The sequence below is a fragment of the Halichoeres trimaculatus genome, unplaced genomic scaffold (assembly GCF_033239565.1).
Source record: "Halichoeres trimaculatus isolate MK-OKI-2021-1 unplaced genomic scaffold, fHalTri1.1 fHalTri1_scaffold_1, whole genome shotgun sequence".
In the NCBI taxonomy this organism is placed as follows: Eukaryota; Metazoa; Chordata; class Actinopteri; order Labriformes; family Labridae; genus Halichoeres; species Halichoeres trimaculatus.
The window spans coordinates 23,686,010-23,709,398 of record NW_027437179.1 but is presented as its reverse complement, the minus strand read 5'-3'; the positions used below and the strand labels follow the sequence as shown (position 1 = coordinate 23,709,398).

Here is a 23,389-nt window from a genome sequence, read left to right as displayed (position 1 = left end):
CTGACTGAAAGACAACATCTTTGGCTTCCCTGTATCCATTGATATGTGTTCAAAAACTGGGAATAATTACTTGAAAGTAGAAAAAAATTCTCGACAAAGATTACACCCTGCAAAACCTCCACGCTCTGTTGAAGTCCACAGTTCTACAGTAACTGTGAGCAAGAGCAGTGCAACGTGCTAGATAGGTATAAGGTGGAGAAGTTGATGAAAACCAGATATAACAGACATTTATCCAGGATAAACCCAAAAAGAAATTCTGTTTCTTGGACCACACAGTGTTAGTACACTTATGGAAATGTTTTTTTTACTCCCATGTACAAGATGTTTTGTCAATCTGGGTAAAGCTATATGTATTACTATATACTCGAAAAAATTACTCGACTCAGACTTTAGTACCAAGGGCTTCAGACTCCGTTTGATGACACGTCAGACTCATACCTACCAGTCATGTATTACCATTTAACCTACTGTTTCTCAGTGCTGTAATTTGAAAAATCAAAAACAATAATCTCAAACTTGATGATGAACAGTCCTTAAATGACGTAACTTTGAACAAGCATATGTTAAGCAGTGCCATTTTTAAATACTTTGTTTTATTATGAGCAGGCTATTATAAAATCAAAAGAAACAGGTACAATGTTTCAGTGGCTCTTTACAAGTTGTTGTATGGCAACATAACAACCATGGGAAACACAACAGTAAATATCCAGTGGTAAAATAAGTGCAGCATAATTCACATTATCTTAAGTACCCCATATCATCTATGCACCACCAGTTCTTTTGATGACTTATTTCAAAACAGACACACAATTTTACAGAAGAGTTCAAGATGAATGACACTGAAGAGGCTAGGTAAGGTGCCTGGGATATCTTTAAGTGCTTGAGTCCATGTAATTAATAAAGTCTTCTCTGTCATAAAATGGTCATTATGTTTCATTTTTTAAAAAGGTTACACGTGTTAAAAAGAATAGTATTTTTTGAATAGTTTCAAAGTGCATACATATTTCAATAGAGACAGACACTGTTCTTCAGTACTGACAATGAGGATAAGCACAGGAGCTGCCACTGAGAGTGCAATGCAAGCACCTAAAAGTGGAACTGGCGAAACATGATTGTATTTTTGGTAAATTTGAACGTATAAAAGACTCATTAGAAGATAGATTGTGGTGGCAGGCAGACAAATTCTTGAGGGGGTAACAAAGCGTCATCTTGTAAGATGTCAGTCTCATCAAGAAAGTTGGGGATGTTCAGATCCATCAGCAAGTCATAATCTTGAGCTGCATCAAAGCCAGACAGCATGGGATCTTCAGGCTGATAGCTGTCTTGAGGTGTCTCTTGTGGAAGGGGAATATCATTTGGTTCTACAAGGAGAGAGGAGATGGACAAGAGAAAAATATTGTTTCTGTTTTCATGATTGCTTTCTTTATATGCTGTTTGTACCGATGAAATGCAGGTACAGGATGTGTCATGCAACTCAAAAATGAAAAGAAAAGCGCAGGTGGAGGTGAGACAGTGGAAACATTTCGACCAGTAGTGTTTGGCATCTACTGATAGAGCTGCATGCAGAAAATGAGCTTTTTACCCTGACTGTACAAAGATCTGCATACATTTCTACTGCAAGACAAGTATGAATTCAATATGACTGAAGTGCCTTGTCTCTACCAACACCTCATATGACCCTGCTTGTAGAAAACCTGCCACAGAGGCCTGGCGTTAAAGGCTGGCTCCTTCTAAGTAATGGCCCAGAGATTATGTTCAAACCCTTTGGTTCTTATCCTAAACATTTGGTTCCTGTTACAAAGCTCCAAGAACATCCACAAAAACAGTGAAATAAAAAAAAAATAAAGTAACAAAAAAAAGAAAAACAGACAAGTCTTTAAGTATGCCTTTGTAAGTGGCTGAATAGTTACATATATGTCCCATTTTGAATATAAAGGCTATTACCATCACAAGTTATTCCTCTTATAAAGTTACAATAAACAAAAAGCTTCATACAGTATAATAAAACAAATGGTTTGGTGTTACGTATTTGATAGCTTTCTTCTCTAATGTTTAGTGTCTTCAGGTTATTTAAGTAAAAACACAGAGTGAAGAGTTAAACCATAGAAAAGAGAATCAAAAAGCTGCGAAATTCAGACAAGGTGTTAGTAACAGTCAGGCTCACTCCAACCACCTATTTAGAGTTTGTATTCAGCAGAAATGATCCCCAACCTCTAGAGAATGTTAATAAGTTTGATTTCATAGCTGTGACTTCACATTCCTGCACCACCAGGCCAAATCACAGAGGGTGACACAAAGCTGTGCGTTCGGAGAGTGATTTGTTTAATGAGGTTTTCAGCTAGATGGGACAGCAAGGAGAGCCAGGACTCACCCGCTGCCTCCCCACACAGGCCTTTCATTGGCTCCAGGCCCTCACTCTGTACCATGTCAGAGTGCATGGGTGACCTAGCCTCCAGTGTGTTCCTACGTAACCAATAACAAACAGTCATTATAACCAGTTGTTTCATGACAATATGAAGGGTGTGGGCACCCTGCTCCTTTGGTCAAACCTGCTTTAAGGTTAATGTTAATGTATTAATAGCACATTTGAATATGAGGATCATTTTTGTTTGTGATTTAAACTAAAGACTGGGACTTCACTAGAAATGTTATACTTACTCCTTTGACACAAACACCAGCTTGGTTCTGATGTACTTGATGTACGGGCTGTCATCTGAAAGACAATGAGTTTAGTTAAGACTTTTTCTCCTTCATCCAAAAAACTATCATAAGATCTGTCTTTAACCTTGCCTTAGGGTACTTTTACTTTTTCCAAAAGAATTTTTCCAGAAATGTAAAACCATCCTACCTCCACTCTTCTCTGAGTAGTATTTTCCAAAAGCCTCATCTCTGGGTGTGTTGGGATACAGGTAAAGCAAAGGACTTTCTGGGATATTTTCAGCTTCAATGATCTTAAAATTCCTAATGATCTCCTGGAAGGGGATCTGGGAAAGGTCAACTTTGGTGAAGGGCTGGACTGTTTTTATATCAGGTTCACCTTGGGGGGAGGGGAAGAGAAAGATAGTTTGTCAAAAACAATCGGAAACTAACAGAATCACACAAGGCAACAACAACATAAAAAAGTTTTACAGATATAAGAAAAACATAAAATCTCACCACTCATGGTGATGTCTACCCAAGAGAAGGTGATTCCTCCAATGACGCTCTCACTGAAGCGCAACAAGAAGGTGCCTCTCTGTTTTTTCTTCAGGAGGGACTTCTCTTTCCCTTTGCTCACAAAACCCATGATGTGGCTGTAATACAACAAAAGAGTCATGGAAAACAAGACACTTGTCATATTACCCTCGAATAGATTAAGTGTGAAGTGAACTGCTCTGCACAAAACTGATGTGAGGTCAAGAAAACATACCCATCTCTCCAAAGGTCTTCGAGGTAGGATTTTACCATCACCAGGATGCCATCAAACCACACCCAGAAAGTGTCAGGAGGATTTTCCTGTTACAAAAGGGGTAAAAAGGAGACACCTCATCAAAAAATAACAAGTCTGAGAGAGCCTGAGAGAGTCAGAGGGAATCAAATGAAAAACATGATACGAGTTGTTCCAGAGCTGCAAGATAACACGTTTTTTTTATTTAGCTCTTTACGTTTAACCTTAAAATAAAACGGTCAAATTCAGTGTGAACACATTCAAAGGATCACAAAGTGTGAAATATTAAGGGTAAGGGTTTTTGCACTGGGTGATGAAAGCAAAGTTTTTCTTACCTTGCTAAATTTTGACCAAGTAACTGTGCAGTGGTCATAACTCTTCTGTTTTCCTATAAGAACGAAAACAAAAAGTATATTCAGCACAATTTACTTACTGCCATCCTGTTATATTCTGCATAATACATCAATGTCAGTGTGAACCTAAGCAACCCTAAAGGAACCAGGTAAAAGCTGTCCCACTCATTTGACCTGATGCAAACATCTATTACTTGAAATCAAGAGTTTAGAAAAACTACATCAAGATGTCAATAGAAAGGCAAAAAAAAATTAAAATAAAATAAAACCCCTTTTTGTTATCAATTGTAAAGCATTTCAATTGTAAAATGCATTTTAATAACTTGTAAAGAAAATAGGACTGTTTTTAACTATGACTCACAGATCAATGCATTTCATTCAAAATGATGACCGAAAAAGTAACAAATTGTGCAAATATGTATTCCTATATGACTGCATCCTGTCAACAACTTTCCATTTTTGAATTGTGAACCAAGCATAGCACACTGGCTGGATTTTACCAAAGAGTTTGTGCGCAATCATCTCCAGCTGAGCATCATCCAGGCCACGTTTGGTGGCAGAGAGAAACTGCCAGCTCAACATTTCTCCAAACTGCGGCCAAGTGGCTGCAGGGCAGTTAGCAAAGAACACGACATCCTGGAAAAAAGATACACAATAATGTTGCTCTCAAAATTAATCTGCTGTACCTTGTAAAAGCAAGCAATACACATGGTAGCATGTTGGTGATGTGGATTTCTCACCTTGGTGTTCAGACTGAGCATGTTGAACCAGAGGATAGACGCCCAGGCGCTTTGCTGCTGGCTGGAGTTGGAGATGATGACCACAGGGAGGGAGGAGGCCTATGTTAGATACCAGGGGGAGTAAAAACTGATTTTAGTCATACTTCCACAACAAAAGCAACAAAATCACAACAGTCTCGTACTTTTTTTTATCAACAAATAGAACAAATGCAAAGTCATGATTAACTTGTAAAGCAAGCTTTTTGTGAAGAAAAGAAGAAATCCTACCTGCAGCTCAATTGACAAGCCTTTATACTCAAATACAGTGTCAAAGTAGATGAGGTGCAGCTCCTCTGTGACACTGAGAGAAATCTGTCAACACCAAAACACATTCATCAAGACATCACTTTATTTTCTTTGCATCAACTGAAATTTATATGAAAATATAAATTCTATTAAAGGATGGAAAATTCTTGAGGGGTCGCCAGAGTCAACTCACATCGCTGATTCCTTTACCACCGCCTCCAGACTTCTGCTCTTTCAGAGACTAAAGGCAAATAAAAGGAAATATAAACATTTCCAACACTCGTTATTACCACCTGAGATTAAGATGTTGTTTCTCTTTATTATCCCCCATTGAGAGTACTTAACGATAACACCACACAGTATATGTCAGAATCTATCACCTGAATGATTGAAATATTGGACAGAAAGAGGTCAAAGATCTGAGCAGCTGTATAAAAATATGAATCTCTTAGAATGATTACCACTCACCAGATGTCTGAAGTCTGCCACCATTCCTCCACTCTGGCTCTCTGCCATGTTCAAGGCCTTTGTTTTGGTCCCCAGAACATTAAAACGGCGATATCTTCAAACATACAGGTTATAGGAAAAGAAAATACATTTAAGGTCAATGATGCTACTTGGAATTAATTTTATCTAAAAGCAGATTTAAGTTTGCATTTCTGCATAATATTTATCTTTCTCTGCTTTTTCTATCAGAAACTCACCCTTTGATCTGAGGAGCCTCCCTGCCATTTCAAAGGGTTTGTGGAAAAAAACAGAAAGTTACTGGGGGAGGGGCACTGATGCATAGTTCTGCTATGTTTGAAGTAAAAACAAAAAAAGAAAAAGGCTGCGGTTTCACTTTGTGTGAAGTGAAAGTGAATTCAACTGCACAGACATCTTACCTGTCCATGGACACGTTCACTTTCATGGAGTGGTTCAGCTCAGGGAATTTGACAAGAAGTCTGAAAATACCAAGTGAGAAGAAATTAGTGCAATAAGGGACTTAAAACTTTATATTTAACTCTTAATGTTTACCATGGAACAAGTTTTTTTGTTTTTTCAGATCATGTCATGTTCAAGAAAATGTCTAAAACAAGAAGCTTACAGAAAAACCCCATAGTATCTTTGTTCTACTTTCTGTTGTCATGTTAACTCAAAACAATGCTACCCACAAACAGGCGTCATACTTATGACTGCATCTTTGGTTATACGAAACAGAAGAACACAGGCTTTTTGAGATGTTAAAAGTACATTTAGAAAAACATAAGGCACTGTAGGGACTGCCTGAAGTGGTGCACTGACCTGGTCCTCACAGAGAATTGAACATTTGTTCGGAGCACCAGGGGTCCCTTTCCCTGTGGCATGGATGGCTGAGTCTCAACCACAAAGGAGCTTGGAAAAATCAAAGAGAAATGTCAGCACACCCAACTATCAAATCTTATCTTATGAGAGTGCATGAAAATGTTTCCTGAAAAAAAGGTTACTTCTTCATCAGTTCCTTCAGAAGATCATCTGTCCTTTTACACAATGCTGGTTTCTGAGCCTTTACAGGGTCACCTTCATAGGTCAGTTTTCCTTCCAGCTCATCCAGCTTATTGAGAAACTCGCGCACCTGAAACAGACACACTGCAACACAGGTAAACCTACAAAACAAGAAAGAGTCAGGATAAAGAAGTTATAATAGGTATTAAAAAAATTAATTAAATATAATAACACAAAAAGGCAAAGTCAAAACTTTTGGCATAAACTCATTCTCACTATTTCAGTCCAGAATTATAAATCTCATCACACTAATATAAAGAGAGATGATTAAAATAACTTACACTAGATTACAAAGAAGCTACTGTGAAACAAGTGAGACAGGTAATATACCACTTCTCTAACTGGTCCAGACAAATGTTGTCCGGGGCTCCGATGCAGGCTTTCTGCTGCCTCCTCAGCCAGTCCATCAGCTCCTTGTTCACCAGTTTGACAATCAGGTCCTCACTTCTGTCCAGTAGTTTATTCAGGTCACACAGCGTGCTCTAGGAATGAGAATGGGTACAAAAAGAAAATCAAGATAAAAATAGATCTAAGAAGATAAAGTGGAAATACACAATACCAGTAACCTTACCTTTCTGGATTCATTCAGTTTGTTAATAAGAACCTGAAATATTCTCATTTGTTCATTCTTCACAGCCTCATTGACCGCATCTGCATGATGGTTTCCACAGTAGGATCAATGTTTCCATACAAGACAGAGAAAATCAACAGTTACAATTTTGTTACTTTATGAATCATTCTCAGAGAATCTTATGAAAGTATGAAAATTACACGTTTGCATTTCAAAAGTCTTACTTTCCATCTTGTAGGTTTTATATTTAAAATCGAACTCGTCCTGCTGTTCCTCCAAACATAACATAGTATGCTCCATGCACTGTGACCAGACAAAAGGATAAAATGATGAGTGGATGGTAGCAGGTTAGGCTCCAGAAAGCTATGCATTTGCTTAAAGCAAGATGACTTCTACCTGCATGTCATTTCTGAGGCCTGCCATTTTACGTTCAAGATCCTGGTGGCTGCTCGCCTCCATTGGTTCCTGCGCTACTTGTAATAACTTAACCTGGATTCAAAAATTAAATGAATGAACAAGCTTAAGTAGAAAAAATGCTCATTAGAATGTTTTCAAATCCAACCAAATTCAACATAATGGACACAAACATGCCAAAACATGCAATTTATTACATTCTAATAGTAAAAAGTTTCTCATTAAATACAAATAAGCTGCAGGATGTTTATCCTTTCGTATCATAAAGTGTCAGTAACTTTGTACTTTTCCAACCTGCTCTTCCAGGTCAGCACTTTCAAGGATTTCCTTTTCTTTTTCAAGAAACCACAGGATGACGCTTGCCAGAACCATTGGCTCATCCAGGTAAGCCTGTCAGGGGAGAAGGGTGAGATGGATAAACATATTCAAGGCTAAATTTGAGCACAGGGAGGATTAAAAATGAATACAATAAAGACACTAGGGTAGTTTGCTGTGCAATCTGGTCAAGTAAAATAGAACATTTTGAACTATTTTCACACCCACAAATCCTGCCCATACTAACCAGGAAGTTCTGTTTATAGCGTCTTATGTTGTGCTGCAGTAAGAATGCTTCTTCCTGAACAAAACGGCTCTGTTGAATATCCAGGTTCTCCAACAGGACTTGGAAAAGCACCACAGCCAATTCATGGTCCCTTGCTGCTCTTTTCCTAATAGCAAAAATTAAACAGAATATTTGAAGAACAGGTGAACTAACTGTATTCCTTGAAATGACATAAAATGGTTAAAAAGAGCTGCCTTACCAATCCTGCTTCTCTATCCAGGTCGAGAGGTAGTGTCGAACATCCATTGGTAAACCATCTCTGTCATATAACTCATGTAACTGCTGTCTGTACAAAGCAGGGAGCAGCTTCAGTCTTTCCCACTGAGCCATCCTGAGGTCGATCTGTGAAACCCCAACATGCGAATAAACAATGAAACACGTTTAAAACAGCAATGTCAGATCTTTGTGCAAAAAGCGATGCCAAATAGTGTCAAATGTAAAACGAATTCGTCCACAATCAGCTGAGTAAAGTGAAAACTCTCAATTAAAGTATGTTCTGTAGATACCAGTATTGAACTTGTTAAGTGACAACTAATTATTGCAAATTCTACAAACGTTTTATTTCTATTAGCTTTGGTGATAACATTAGCTTACTCCCGAGAATGGAAACAAAGTTGATCGTTGCTAGCTTCAAAGTGCGTAACAGCCAAGCAGGTATGGCTCGATCCTTTAATAATAACACGCTCACCTAGCTTTACTCGGTCAGTCCGTGTCCACTTGGAAATGTCTGAAAATACGCTTACAGGTTAATCAAAATAAGTCCATTGTAAGGTAATGTTACTGGTTTTGGTCTTTAAAGGCAGCTGTGATAATAGACGGACGTTGCACATACAATAAACAACACCGTAGGTGTGTGACTGCTATTTCCTCTTCCAGTCCCCCCCGTTTCATTGGATATCTACTTCCCCCTCCCTTTGTGATGTTCCTAAACTAACCAAGGGCACCATTTGGACTCTTTAAGCTGCTTTGCAAGGCAACCTAGAGCCAAAATGTCCAACACACATGAGACAGTTTCCGAAAGTGCTCAGAGCTCACAGCCCATTGGTTAACCGGGACTCAAGCAGCGCGCGCTGGTTGCTACACATGCATGTCACTCTTTGAGGGGGCGTGGCCAAGCAGCAAAATAGAAACTTAAGGCGATGTCTTAGAGTTTCTCGAGAAATGACGTTTGGAAAGTAGTGAGGCTTCTATGTATCATGTGACGCGTTGAACAAATATTTCCTAAGTACAAAGCAGACCGCGGATCACTTGGGTGAACATGGCCGTGTTTTAAGTCAATATCAGGGTTTTTACTCATCTTTCTGGGAAATGAAAGTAAAACGCATAAGCGCCAAATTATCCACTTCAGTTACTGAATTAACCGTTCATGCTCACTCGCAGCTTCACATGCAACCCTCTTTAAATGGATAACAAAATGTTAATTTTCTTAAAACGGGTCCTGAATTCCAAACACGAGATACCCATTTAATAATACCTACCTCCTCACTTCTTCAAGATTGATACATGTAAATTTCTGGGCTAATTTTTGCTCCACCAAATTAAATTCGCTACGGTATGCCCATATTATCTGCTCAAACTCAAACTAAACGTAGAGCAGCTCTGCTATTTAATTAATTTGGCTTATTACACTTAAAATATCTGGAATTTCCCATCTAGTCTTGAATAGCACTCCCGGCTGTGATAAGGGCTGTGATAAGGGCTGTGTTTACCAGCTACACATCTTAACGTAGCAATGTTTCAGTTCCAAGGATTTTAATATCAAGCATTCTGATTTCAACTATTCTGTGTGATGGGCTTTGTCATTTTAGCCCCTAAAGGATCTCTTACTTCCATTCTTGCAGTTTAGAATTTCACCAGTAGATGTCAGAGTCATCATACCTCTACATAACCTCTGCAGTAATGTAAAATTATACCACAGAGTTCCAACACTAAGGTTGTGTCCGAAATCATTCACTCATTCCCTACTCACCATATAGTGAACAGGGAGTGATTTTGGACACAGCCTAAGGTGTAGTCAGAGCAGGGTGCAGCTTTTAAATGAATCAGTTTCCTTGTTTCTTGGGCTGTTTCCAGTTCCAGACACCCTCTCAGCTATGCTTTCCATCAAGAATTGTTTAACAAAGGATGGAAGCTCAAATGGAAGTTGAAACTCAAGTTAATTGTACATCTAGGAAGAGAAATTCTCCTACATTTTTAAAGAGATCTCAAACTCAAGTGGATCGCCCAATTACAGGAATAAAAAATGAAAAATGAATAAAAATTCTTAATTCCAAGAGAGCAAACTGTGTGTTATGCACAGCTGATAAAACAAACCCTGTGAGTCCCTTTTCTAACGCTACCACATGCAAGAAGCTGTGATGTTATTTTATGTGCAGCTGTGTATTAATCGAGGTGAGCGGTTTGCTAGGTCTGATAGTTGAAGATGACATACTGACTTGGATGAAGCAGTGTAAATTTATCTGTTTGGTAAATGTGTACAGAGAGCAAAGTTCACAGGGCAGTGCACAGGATGAGAAGAGAGATAATATAACTACAATCAAATAAAACTTTTCTACCAAGCTGTGTCTGAAATGCACCAAATGATATCTGATTAAAGCACAAACAAAATGTACCAACATGTAAACAGTGTTTAGAGTCATGTCTCAGCTGGTGATGGACAACAAGAAAAAGGCGAGACTCTGGACAGGTCATCAGCTAGCCAACACTCCCAATGAGTTCACTTAACTTGTGACTTTTTGGACTGTGGTAGGAAAATAAATAGACAGAGAGAGGACATGTAAACTACAGAGCACTGCCATCTGGTCTCTGATAAGCACACAAATTGGCCATTTATAGAACAGACCTACAGACTTGTAATACAAATCTAAATAATGACAATCCCAGTATCTCAACATTTGATAGTCCACACAGGTCATGATAATGCTGCATATTTAATAGGAGCTCAAAAATAAAATAAAATTAAAAAACCCACTGATAATCAATTTATCATTCTATAATTTTTTTTATAATGATAATAATTATATAAATTGGTTGTTGTAGCACATGGCCACAAATACCTCCTACACCTGTCAGTTCACCGTACAATTTACTGACATTTAGAATAAACAATCCAAACACATTTTAAGTAATCACTTTATTGTCCCTGCATAAACACCAGAGATAGAAATGTGACAGTTTGATCAAATGTTTAAATGGACAGAAAAGAAAACAGAGGTGTTGAAAAACAGGGGACTAGGAAAAGACACTGGAGAAATGATAGAATACTAGTATTGGAAGATTGAACATGTGATACCTGAGACCATTTCTTGAACAGTGTCTGCTTAATTTGAAGAAAAGTACAACCAAAACAGTTACAGTTCAAACATTTTATGTTGTCATATGATCCTACCTTTTTTATTTACCTGATATAAACTTTAATAATTGATAGTGAGTTTTTCTTCTCTAAGTCATTTTCTCTGTTACTCTTTTAGAAAACAAAGTTATCACACTCAATACTCATTTCAACTTCTCTCAGATTAACAATAATTAATGGTTCAGATTGTGTCAAATGAATTTCAAATGCACACACAAACAATTAAAAAGCTTTTGTCCTCTTTAAAAGTTAACTGTGATAATTCTCTGAGTAACAAAGTAACCTGCAAAATCCTTCTCCAAATCATAATCCCTACTAAATCCAATGTGTTTATCTCTGAAGCTTCAAGGATTGGTGTGTTGATCCGTCAGTCTACTCGATGGTGATGACGCCCTCCTCCCAGCTGAACTGGTTCACCAGCACGTCGTCTTCCTGCTTCATGGAGTTGAGTAGATACTTGACACCAGCCTTCACCCCTGTCTTCACCCCTGCACCCAGGGCATAGCCCGCCACCCCAGCAGTCCCCCCTGTGGCCACCATGAGAGCATCTGTCCCCAGATCTACAGCGCTGAGGATGGCTCTCTCCTTGGCTGTTTCAGAGCAGTTGACTGAGGCGTAGTATACAGCAGTGCCCAAGTTGTAAAGGGTGCTGACCCCAGGGATCCACTCCACCACATGGTACACACGCTGCTCTTTCCTGTTGATGCAGCTCCTTTGGAGGCTTCGCTTCAATCGTCGACTTGACCCTGCAGGGGTTGAAACATCCTCTTCTGTGCTGCACTGACGGATCCAACTCTCAGTTTCTGAGGATTCAGAGGGCAGGATGCGACTACCCTCTCTCAGCAGAGCCTGGTATTTCCTGTATTTGAGGGGCCCACTGCTGCTCACACCAGCACACAGGATTTCCAGCCTCTCACAGGTGCTCACAGCCTCCTTCAGATCACCTGCAGCTCCTTCCACAGCTCTTCCTACCAGTGTCGTTCCATTCACCCTGCTCCAGCCATCACAGTGCCCCTCCTGTTTGAATGATCCTTCTCCCACCAAAGCAAGCTGCTGGATGTTAAACATCAAGGCTTCTATGTGGCTTCCATCTCGATCCATCACTGACAGGACAGCTGCTGATGGAGGTGCTGGCGTAGAGGCAATCTTGCTCCTCCTACTCTCTATCAAGGCCTCCACCTCCATCAGAAGATCATCTGTGTCTGCCTCTCCAAGCAGCTCGTACAGCCTGAGCACCAGAGTCTGAGCCTCCTGTGTGCAGCCTGCTACAGCCAACACAGGAACCAAAGACAGACCCAGCAGCTCCTGAGGGATCAGTGAGGATGAGGGGTCATCCAGGGTGCTGGCAGACAGCAGCTCTGCACAGCTGACATTCTTCTGAATATTCATATAATCCTGAATCTGATCCTGAAGCTTCTCCCTGAGGACTGATGTTATAAGTTCTGCAGATTTAACTCTCTCCTCTTCTTGTGCAGCCACTGATACAGGATGAGGTTTTTCTGCAGGGGGAGGGAGTCCAAGTTTGGATGGGTTGTCCTGGTTGGTTGTTTCTTTTAAGTCTTCATGGAAGTTAGTTCCTAGAAGCAGAGAATTTCTTGGTGCGAGAGAAGGAGGGACTCTGCACAGGACTTGCTCACTCAGCAGGAGCTGGATCACAAGCAGCCACTTCAACTTGGAGGACATCATTTCAGTCCAGTTACAGCTTTGAATCCAAAGCTGCTACATGAAACAAAGAAGAAAACAAGCCAATCAGATCATGATTAGGCACATTTTTTTATGTTCAGCGTGTTGTGATAGTTTTTCTGCAAAAAATTTCAAACTAAGAAAACATTTTCTTGTGTAACAACAATTTTTTAAAACTATTAATAAGATTTGAATTATCCATGTATCACAATGCATATATGGATATCAATGTGACTTTGTGAGTACACTGGAAAACTAATCAAAGAAATCATTTGGACATGATGGAGGACGTTTCAAAAAATTTTCATTTAAATAGAGCAGCTTGTTAATCAGAAATGGAAAATCAATGTCAAATCTAAAAATTTAAATCAAACATCTCTATTTGAGAAATTGTAACATTATCTAACAAAGCTGACAAGAGATAATCACACAAACTCAATCCTAGAAAAATTAAGCAGCCTTTTTTCAGCACTGACAGTGTCTGAAATGGATGAGCTACTTCACCAACTACTTCATTATTTAACTGTGTCTTTTAGTCCAAAAGCTGTATGCTGAGCACCTACCTTAGTGATATGCTGATGTGGAGTTCTGGTCGTAGCAGTGCGATCAAGATGGCCTCGGCATGTAGGATGCTTCTTTTTATCCTTTTTTCCCCTTAAAACATGTAAAGCACTCTCCTCTCTCTTTGCCTCCAATAAGATTCTCCGTCTTTACACATGACATCCCACAGCCCTCCCTCTGTCTCATCTGTCTTTCAGCCTCCTCTTCTCTTTGGCCTCATTGCTCAAAGGGAGATCAGTGCTTGAATGTTAATTCACGTGGGGGGAAAGTCCATGTGTTCTGGAGCAGTTTTGTTTGCCTGCCGTGCAATCCTCTCCACCCCCCTGCCCCCCTGCTTCGTCGCTCACTCAGTCGTTTTGTTTTTGACCCAAATACTTGAAAGAAATCTCCCCTCATGCGGTGAGCAAATATATCTCCTATACAGCCGAGACAAGTGGAGAGAACAGAGGGCTATTTGAGGTAAAGCCTGAAAAAGTAAGATCTAAAATATGCACAAGAATCAAGCCTTTTTTTTGGCGTATTTTTCCAGGTGTTTGACTTTTACATTTTTATTAAAGTTTTATGCGATCCTTGCAGTTTTAGCACCCAGAGTAGCTTGACTTCTATGTGCTGTAACCAGAAGTGACCTATTTAAACCATGCTTATCAAAAAAGTCCACAAAAAATAGTCTTTTCTGCAGATTTGCAACTTTGCACGTTTTAGATAATCCAAAGGATTTAAAATGAACCAACATTAGACAAAAATTGTTTTCTTCATGTGGCTGTGATGCATCTGCCCATTTCATAGAGTCACCTGAGACTCTGGTGTGCAGAAGTGTTTATGGGAATGCATGTCTGATGAGAAACATTGAGGTTAGTTTGCTTTTTATTCATCTTTTATGCATATCTGTCACAAAAAAAGTGTAGTAGAACATTCAGCAGGCAAAAAAACTAATTTAGCTTTGAGGAGTTTTTCCTCCCTTCCCTCCCTGACTCTTCTTTAACTTCACTGGTCCTCTTACTTTGCAGCAAAGTGTCTCGGTACATGATGACTTTGACCTCCAGTTGTTTTGCTGAATTTTTGTTTTGGTTTTTTTCCAAAGGGAAAAATTTGGCATGTTTATAAAGATGACTGAGTTACAAACTTTAAAGCATGTTTCTAGTGACTGAGCGCTGTAAAAATAAAGAAAAGGCACATTTAGGTTAAGCTGTTCATTTTAAGACTGTCAGAGTCAAGCTACTGATAAAAACTCTTGATTCTGTCAGACTCTCAACTGCTCCCATTGCACCTTTAGCTGTTGTTTTTTTGGAAGCTTTTTTTTGTCTTTTCTCTACATACTTCTCTTAAATTATCTCTTGCATTGAAATCCTTTCTCTTTAAATAGCTTGCTATTCCTCATTTGTAACACAAGATGTCACTGTAGTCTTGTTAACTTGTTCGTGTTCTGCCTCTGGCTTTAACTCTATGCCACTTCCCTCAACATCTCCTCAACTACTTGACAGAAAATGAGTGTTTGTAAGCACTTCTTTCAAAACATATGCCAAGTGGAGACTTCCAGACTCAATATAAAGATTTCACTAGCTCTCCAAAATCATTAAATAACATCTCTTGATAGTTTTTTTTAAATTAATTAATAAACTTTTGAATGGTCATTGCAAATGTACCTTAATTTTCTTGAAGAGAAAAAAAATCAATCGTAAATGCTAATAAATGTAGGAGTTCCACTCACATTTTCCTTACATGTCCAATCTGCTGAAATCTTTGAAACTATGTTTAATTCTCTCCTTGTTCTGTGTTAACATTTCGTATACGCACAAAATGTTGTCTCCTTCCTGAAACTGGAAACAGAGTTTTTTTTCAGGCATGATCCAAAAGTCAAAATTGGACCCATATCAAGCATGTTCAGACATCATTGTGTGGGTGGATGGCCATCTGCCATAAGCTGAGAGACAGGAAAAGGAGAAATACAGGGAGAGGAAGCAGCGACTTCCAAAAACACAATAGAGCACAAATTCATTCATTCATTTCAGGCCAGTGGCTCTTACATCTCCACTGTTTAGTTGACAGTGGTTTATTTTTGTGGTGTAGCCTAATTTGTGACTAAGTCAGCAAAGTCATCACCAAGAAGTACTTTACTGTTCCCTTATATGATGTGTGCTTTTTCATCAATGATCCACAGGAACAAAAAAATACATGAATGATCAAAAAGTGAGTCCCTAGCAAGGTTATAATAGTTAACTAAAACGAAACTAAAAACGAAAACTAAAATTTAAAATACATTTCAGTTAACTCAAACTAATAAAAACTAAAAAAGAAAACAAAAACGATAAGTAAACTAAAACTGTATCTTGTGCTCTCAAAACTAACTGAAACTAACTAAAATTATAGAGAAAATGCCCTTAGTTTTAGTTTCTGACAATGTTAATAGCCTTTGGGATTTGAATTAATCAGACACATTTTCCCAACCAATTTTACGACAGTTTTCGGCAGTTGTTAGTGCTGTATGACACGATCATAGCGACATACTGGGACGTGCTTGTTTACTGCACTGACTGGCTGTGCTCTGTGCTGCAACGAAACGTAGTGGAGCAATGAATGAGAGCATCTGTAATAGTTTAATTGCATGTGAGTCTGACTTTAATTGTTTTTAAGTCTGTCTTTCTTGTTAGAGTCCAACTTTCTAAAGATTTAAGCTCATATTATATTGTTTTATATAGTTTTTGTTTATATTATTTTTATGTAATTAAGGCCAACATTATTTTTTATATAATTTATGTATATATTTTTTGTATTTGGTTTATATATATTTTTTTTTTGATGAAGGCAGCAGCCAACAGTTCAGTATCAGCGTTAACTGAGCAGTGAGCACTATGTTGGACTGGAAAATAAACAGTATTACAAAATATTTACTCTGACCTTTTTCAATCCTGCACCTGGTTAATAAGGTATGAAAAAATTAAAACTAAACTGAAACTAAACTAAAACTAAACTAAAACTAAGCCTTGTTGCAAAAATCAAAACTAAATAAAAACTAGAATGCCCGCTCTAAAACTAATTAAAACTAAACTGTAATGTGGAAAAAAAATCAAAACTAACTAAAACTAAACTATAATGACAAATACAAAACTATTATAACCTTGGTCCCTAGCTTATGGGGACAAGGATTTTTACAGATGTAGGGAATAAAGAGTGGATACTCCTTCTATCTGTTAAAGGGGAGTTTTTCCTCATTATTGTGACTTGCTAAATGCTGTAAAGTGCTCTACTCATGGAGAGTTAGCATGAAACATGACGTCTCATCTTGTCTTTATGTTGGTCCTCTTTTACTAAAATAAAATTATATTAATGTTGGAGAGTGTGTTGAGATTATCTCTGTCATGATTTGGATCTATATAAGTAAAGATTTACCTTGTTCATTTCACCTTACTGTGCTAGTCTGTGTGTTAACCTCTGGTTATTTTTTTTTATTCATGTTTGACAGCCGTCTCTGTAATCCCTTGAAAATGGAACAGATTAAAAAGTTTTATTTAATTCTTTCGTGAGGTAAGAGATCACAACAGCTGGCTGCTCTGAGGAAAAAAAGTTCATAAAGGACTTTGAGCTAAAACAAAAGTACCACATGTATTCTCACCCTTTTCACTCAGGGGGTCCTTAAGAGGGAGGCAGTCCACAGGGTTTCATCCCTCTATAATCAATTATACACCCTAAAATTGCTAGATTCATGAGGTGTGTTTACTCATTGGGTTGCTACTCGCACATTTTTTACTGCAGGGAAATTAGAAGAACTAACACTGAAGTTGATGGATAGGAAATATCTCCAGAGTCCAATCAAAAATTAATTTCCTCGCTGTACACACAGGCTCGGGGTCCTCAGAGTATAAACTCCTCACATGTGACTCACTGTCATGATTTATTATCACACTAACACTCCCACTCCAATTGTCGTGTTTGGATCTGCTGTATATACAAGGCCAATATAAGCTATATTTTGGAACAAACCCATAACACCTTTTGTGTCATGGTTAAGGAGCTTTTCTTTAAAAACAAAATAATAACCTTAAGAAACATCAACAATGTAATTTAGATTGTAAAATGGTCAAGCAGGGTGGAGTTGCAGCTGAATCCAAAATTCCTGTACACCTGACAGAGAGGACACCTGGCTCTGTTAAAAGTGACTCCCACACAGAGTCATAAAAATCTTCTCCAGTGGTCCAGTTGTATGTTTGAGGAACCTGACAAAATTATAAATTTGTGTTTACTACAAGGGCGTTATGTTCCTTTATCTTCTATAACCACTCTTTTTTTATGACTGTCCAACAATGGTCGTAGTCATTAGTCTTTTGCCTTTGCCCGGCAATTTGTTTGACTTGTATAGCCTCCTAGTCTTGTAAATCACGTTTAATCTGCAAAATGAAATTGCAACATTGTTATTGTAACACAGCTTCTAATAGAAAATATCAGTCTTTAACAGATAAGATATAGATGGGAAATCAATAACCTGACAAAAGAAGAGTCCATACAACCAACAGACCCTGCTTTATGATGTCACATCACGCTATGGATTAATGCAATCAATGCAAACAGAAAGATGTCCCATCCAACAGGGGAAAATTAATTAATCACAAACTAAAAGAAACATCCATTTAAACATTCACATAGCAGAGATCAAAACCTGAATACTTTAAGATATCATTCAACTTTGATGATCCTAGCTTAATCTAAACAGAAGTCACTAAGACCTGTTGATAAACATGTACTGCTCTTCTGTTGGGTTTTTGCAGTCTGATTATGAATTCTTCATTTCTCTTTTCTAAAGAAACCTTGTTGATGTCCATATCTGAATTGATTTTTAGTTTCAAGACCAAAACTCCACAATGATATCGCTACTTGTTGTACAAAACCCTTAGGGTTCATGAGCTGTGCCGAAGATAAAAAAGACTTTGGGCTAAGTGACTGTTGGTAGCTCCAGGAGGTCCCATATGGAGGTTTCAGACCAGACAAACAACAAACTGCTCACGCCGCTGCCTCTATCCTTATTTGTCTAAGGAGCTACATTTCACTTTAACTTATCAAGAAAGTCTATTCAAGAACTTTTTCATTCAAAAAAAAAAAAGAAAAAAGAAAGAAAAAGAAGGAAAAATAGATGCAAGTATACAAGTATAAAAGTATACAAGTATGACTCTGTGGGTGGGACCTCCTTTCCCTACTTACCTCTTACTCTTTTTGCCCACTCACACATTACACTACAATGCGTTTTTCTCTGCATTTGTTCATCCAGCTTCATTTTCATTTTCTCACAAGATTCAGAACCTGAATCCAAAGCCCTGGGTTTGTTTATGTTGGACTTATATCAGTCAGCACCAAGGCAAACAAGTAGGTCAAGGGAAACAGAGACATTTATAGTCGTTCAAGTCATTTTCATGAAGTTACAGATTGAAATATCACACCTACCTGTCGAAATTAAATTTTGCTGAAAAAATCCCCCATGGCTTCAGAATAATACAGGTAACATCTTCTGCAATGGATCTGAAACAAAATAATCTAGTTTTGCCAAAGTTCTTGTTGCCATGGTGTTGAAGTAAGAGAATTAGATATTGGTTTGGGACACATTGTTCACACAACCAACTGAGTTTATGACTAATTACTCCTCAGTAAACCAAGGATTTAACCTCCCATACCACTTAAAGCATGCTAGATGCATATAGCTGCAGCGTAATTTTAGAAAGCATTCATACATCCTTTCCTGAGGTTTAAACCTTGAGTATCATTTCCTTTCTAAAGACACAAAAACCCAATGAATCAAACAACTTCAGAGGTGTTAATTAAGTGTGACTCATTCAATTAGTTGGTGCAAAAACACATGATCAGGTGCATAGGCACACAAACATGAACACAAACACTGAAATGAGTTCTTTATTTTGAAGGGCTCACCTATTTTGTGCCCCATTACCACATTTAGGTGAGGTTTCTGAGTCATTTGCATTCTTGTGTCTGTGCCATCAAGAACACCCCTCTCACTGCACCTGTCGTTATTCTTGTTAGGCGCCATTCCTGTGAGTGGTGGTGTTACATGTGCTGCTTCTACTCATGAAGATGTGCAGTTTTGTAGTTCTCTCCACCAGCCCTTTCACATTGAATGGCCAAGAAAAGAAACAAGTAAAGTAAAGTTTGTTCTGCAGGCGGACAAAGACTGGCAAACAAAGCCTCTGGTTAAACTGGATGGTTATTTCTAAGCTTTTGTTGTTAAACTGGTTGAACATTAAGTGAAGCCTACACTATGAAAAACAAGAGCCCCACAGAGGAGCTGGAAGGCAGGGATTGCTAATGTGGACATAACAGAAACTGATATATATTCACACATCAGAGTACAAACAATGGAACGGGGTGGGGGGGGGGGTGGGGGGGGGGGGGGGGGGGGTATCTAGTACACAGTGCAAATATTGATAGTCCTGTTAACCAGGATGAGCTACCAAAGTAGATCACCACAAAGAGTCTTCTGTCAGACTTAAGGATTGCTTTCTTCGGGACCAACCAAACCTCAGAAGTGTTTCACAGCCAGCACCTGCCACCTGCAACTATTGACACTGAGCATCTGAGGTTATCAGAGAGCTCAGACAGTAACAGAAATCCTCCCTTAGGGCACCCTGGTGAAGTTTACAGAGAAACAATGTTATGATGAAACATGAAGGAATGAAGGATGGAGCAACTGTGGATGCTGATTGTTTGTTGGTTGGTTGGTTGGTTGGTTTGTTTGTTTGTTTGTTTGTTTGTTTGTTTGTTTGTTTGTTTGTTTGTTTGTTTGTTTTACTGTAGGTTGGGTATTAAGTAAAATCTCAAGATTTTTGTTGTCCATTGGTCCTGAGTTTTTGTCAAGGGTAGGAAAAGGTCAGTCTGGAGGGTTTCACTGCTCATTTAAGGGCTCATTGATTCAGAAAGTGTGGGAGTTAATTTAGCTCTTTGTGCTTACACACCAGGCTCAATCATCAAATTTCCCCCAAAATTCAAACAGATACAGAAGTATTTTAGTCCAGTAAAAACACAATACATATTAGAAAGGACAATTTAGAACAAACTGAAATAAAAAATAAAATAAAAAGCTTTAATGTTACATGCCATTACAATAGGTGGCTGTTGGTCTGCATGAGCCAGAAATCTTTTCCCTCATTTTATCATTTCTAAACAAAAAATCTTCCTGTTACAGTATAAGGTGATCAATCATTCAGTGATTGATAACAGCAAGTCAGATTATCCTCATGACATCAACAAAATCTCTTTCAGTGACAAGACTATGATGCTGCTGCGTGTGTGTGTGTATGCATGCGTGTTTTTCTGTGTGTGTTTGTATGTTTGTTTGTATATGAGGGAGGAGCTCTGATTTGATTACAAATGGGCTCTGGGACTATAACTATTGAGGTACCGAGGCAGCTCAGAGGAAAGACATATTCTGAGTTTCTCCAGAGCGTCTTTGACTTCAGAAAAACTGTTGAACGGATCCCAGATTTGTTGGATCGAAGAGTTCAGGTAAGACTTTAGGTTTTTATATCTTACTTTTATATTGATCATTGAGGGTGAGTAGATAGATAGATAGATAGATAGATAGATAGATAGATAGATAGATAGATAGATAGATAGATAGATAGATAGATAGATAGATAGATAGATAGATAGATAGATAGATAGATAGATAGATAGATAGATAGATAGGAAAAGGTCACAGGCAAACATCTACATGTTGCTGCATGCTTTATCAATGCTCTACCTTAACATGTGTTTTTACTGATATCACACAACATGTGTAACCTTTGCACCTCGTGGCATGTTTCTTTTTGAGCCTACAGCAGCGTTGTACAAAGTGCCTGTTTATCTCTGCTAGAGGTGAAGCTCTGCATTTACAGCGAAACAATGATTGAATGGACAATGAATTACTTTCTATGACCTATTAAAAAAGAGATACAATATATCTATTGGGCTCGGATATGCCATTGAAGCCCAGTTTACTTTACAGCTCGAGTATTGTCAGCAAACCATTTGGTAGAACTTTGGTGCTGTGGGCAGGCATATATCCAACATATTACATTTAATACAACATTTTTCCAATTTTGGCTAATAAACAGGAAACATGGTGTTTAGTTGTTTCATTGACATTTAGAACATGTAATAAGGATGTTCAGACATGATCAAACAACACCTTCACAAAAGGTTCATGGATGAAAGACTAGAAACCAGTCAAGCAAGAAAGTATTAGAGATGAAAGTACCATGGGGGGTTTGATTGCTTTTATCCAGGTTTTGTTTATTTTAATGCTTCAGTTAGAAACCTTTTGCTTTGCACTGATTTTGGCTCTCCCTGCAAAGAAAATGGCACCTCCTATTGCTTTGCTGATCTTACCTTGTGCATGCTTGGATAGAGCTCTGAGTGTCATTGTTATTTCTTTTCATTTTCAAATCTTTTAATGAATGATTTTTCTGCAGTGAAAGTATGGCTGCTTACACTGATCATACAGAGACATCAAAGTTCATTTCAGTCTGTCTCATAATCAGCAAAACCCTCCTCAGCAGAGCTTTGAATCTTGTCAGTGTTCCAGAGTAATGGCCAGAAGTTGGGGCTGCAGCACTCTTGCTTCACTGTTTACTTTCGTCATTCTCGTTTCCCTCCCTGTGGCATCCTTATGTAAAGAGGAAACCTACAAATCAATAGTTAAGGTAAGGCTAAAGGTACAGGAGCGGGTATTTAAATAACTTTATTGTAGAAAGGTGAAATGCACAGACTAAAATATCTTAGTTTCTGTTTTAGGGAAAAGCAGAGTGCTGCGTGAGTGAAGATACAGAGCTGAAGAGGTTTGATGACGTTGACTATGACAGCTTTGTGAGTTTAATGGGGAGAAGTGCTGCTGAACCAAACAGTGAGTAACATGATGCAGACACATCTTATCCTACAGCAATTTAAAGGAATTCAGAAATTTCTCTTCATCTCAATCAAAACACATTTTTTCTTTCTTTTCTTTGCAGGTTATAAAAACACCCCTATGCTGAGAAAAAGTAAGAATCTAGGTTACATCACAAACTCATGTTTTCTTTCTTTTCACTTTTTTCACTTTTGGCTGTCTGATAAGAGATAACTATTCAGGAGTTGTGGGTTGAGAGTAACCATGAAAAAATTTAGCTAAAAGGTTAATAACTGATATCTTAAATTCACAATACAGCATATCTTCTTGGAGAAAATGATGAAGTGACAACATTTTCTTGAAGTTTAAATTCATGGTGATGTCATCCGAAATTGATTTTTTTTTTAATTTGTTATTTTTTATAGTGTATTTATTTATTTTTTAAGATCATCTCCATTTATTATTATTTTTTCAGTCACATCATTGGAGTTAACTTTTAAAAAACGTAGACTCACACTACCACTTAAAGGAGTGTGTTTTGAAAGTTAGTTTCACTGTCAGTCAGTGTGAACACAACATCTCAGCAGTCACAATACAAGAAAAGGTCAAAATTTCGCAATGTCTCTGATGTATGCCCAAAAGTGCAAAACATAAGTAAAAAAGAAAACTTGACAACAGAAACAGAACATACTGTTTTTCTGTTAAGTTTTCTTAACTTAGCAAGTTTCCTTCTTTTTTATATCTGCACATTTAATTTTTGTTTTCTTAAATGTTATTGCACTTTTTTGTTGCATTTTCTAATTAGTCGTTGCCTTTCTTTTTCGGTTTTTACAATTTCTTGTCTTTGTGTGTTTCGCACTTAAAGGCCACCACGGTGCTCACACACATTCAATTTTTAATTGTTAAAGTACCTCACCCACAGCTTTACAGCATGAAATAAGTTACTGAGTGTTTTGTCTGTCTCATACAGGACACATTGATCACATCCTCACTGACCTGTTGGGCCAGAAAAAAG

General features: G+C 38.1%; 2 protein-coding genes across 3 annotated transcripts; both read right to left on the bottom strand.

The window, feature by feature from the left end:
• Positions 1-574: 574 nt before the first annotated feature.
• On the bottom strand, positions 575-8,807 carry stat2 (signal transducer and activator of transcription 2). The gene is made up of 24 exons (XM_074665806.1): positions 8,604-8,807; positions 8,115-8,257; positions 7,877-8,021; positions 7,609-7,704; positions 7,297-7,389; positions 7,125-7,203; positions 6,901-6,980; positions 6,660-6,811; positions 6,272-6,430; positions 6,090-6,179; positions 5,690-5,749; positions 5,510-5,530; positions 5,274-5,367; positions 4,999-5,046; positions 4,788-4,871; positions 4,521-4,619; positions 4,281-4,416; positions 3,763-3,815; positions 3,410-3,495; positions 3,157-3,293; positions 2,849-3,037; positions 2,659-2,713; positions 2,372-2,463; positions 575-1,361 (listed from the first exon to the last, which is right to left on the bottom strand). Exons 2-24 carry the CDS (start codon positions 8,243-8,245, stop codon positions 1,150-1,152), a joined length of 2,391 nt encoding a protein of 796 aa, XP_074521907.1. The 5' UTR covers positions 8,246-8,257; positions 8,604-8,807; the 3' UTR covers positions 575-1,149.
• Positions 8,808-11,041: 2,234 nt separating this feature from the next.
• On the bottom strand, positions 11,042-13,841 carry apof (apolipoprotein F). 2 transcript variants are annotated; one of them, XM_074674081.1, is made up of 2 exons: positions 13,514-13,841; positions 11,042-12,983 (listed from the first exon to the last, which is right to left on the bottom strand). In XM_074674081.1, exon 2 carries the CDS (start codon positions 12,951-12,953, stop codon positions 11,640-11,642), a length of 1,314 nt encoding a protein of 437 aa, XP_074530182.1. In that variant the 5' UTR covers positions 12,954-12,983; positions 13,514-13,841; the 3' UTR covers positions 11,042-11,639. The 2 variants fall into 2 exon arrangements, with proteins under 2 accessions (XP_074530182.1, XP_074530174.1); XM_074674073.1 differs by having other exon boundaries at positions 11,043-12,986; positions 13,514-13,840.
• Between the last annotated feature and the right edge of the window lie 9,548 nt (positions 13,842-23,389).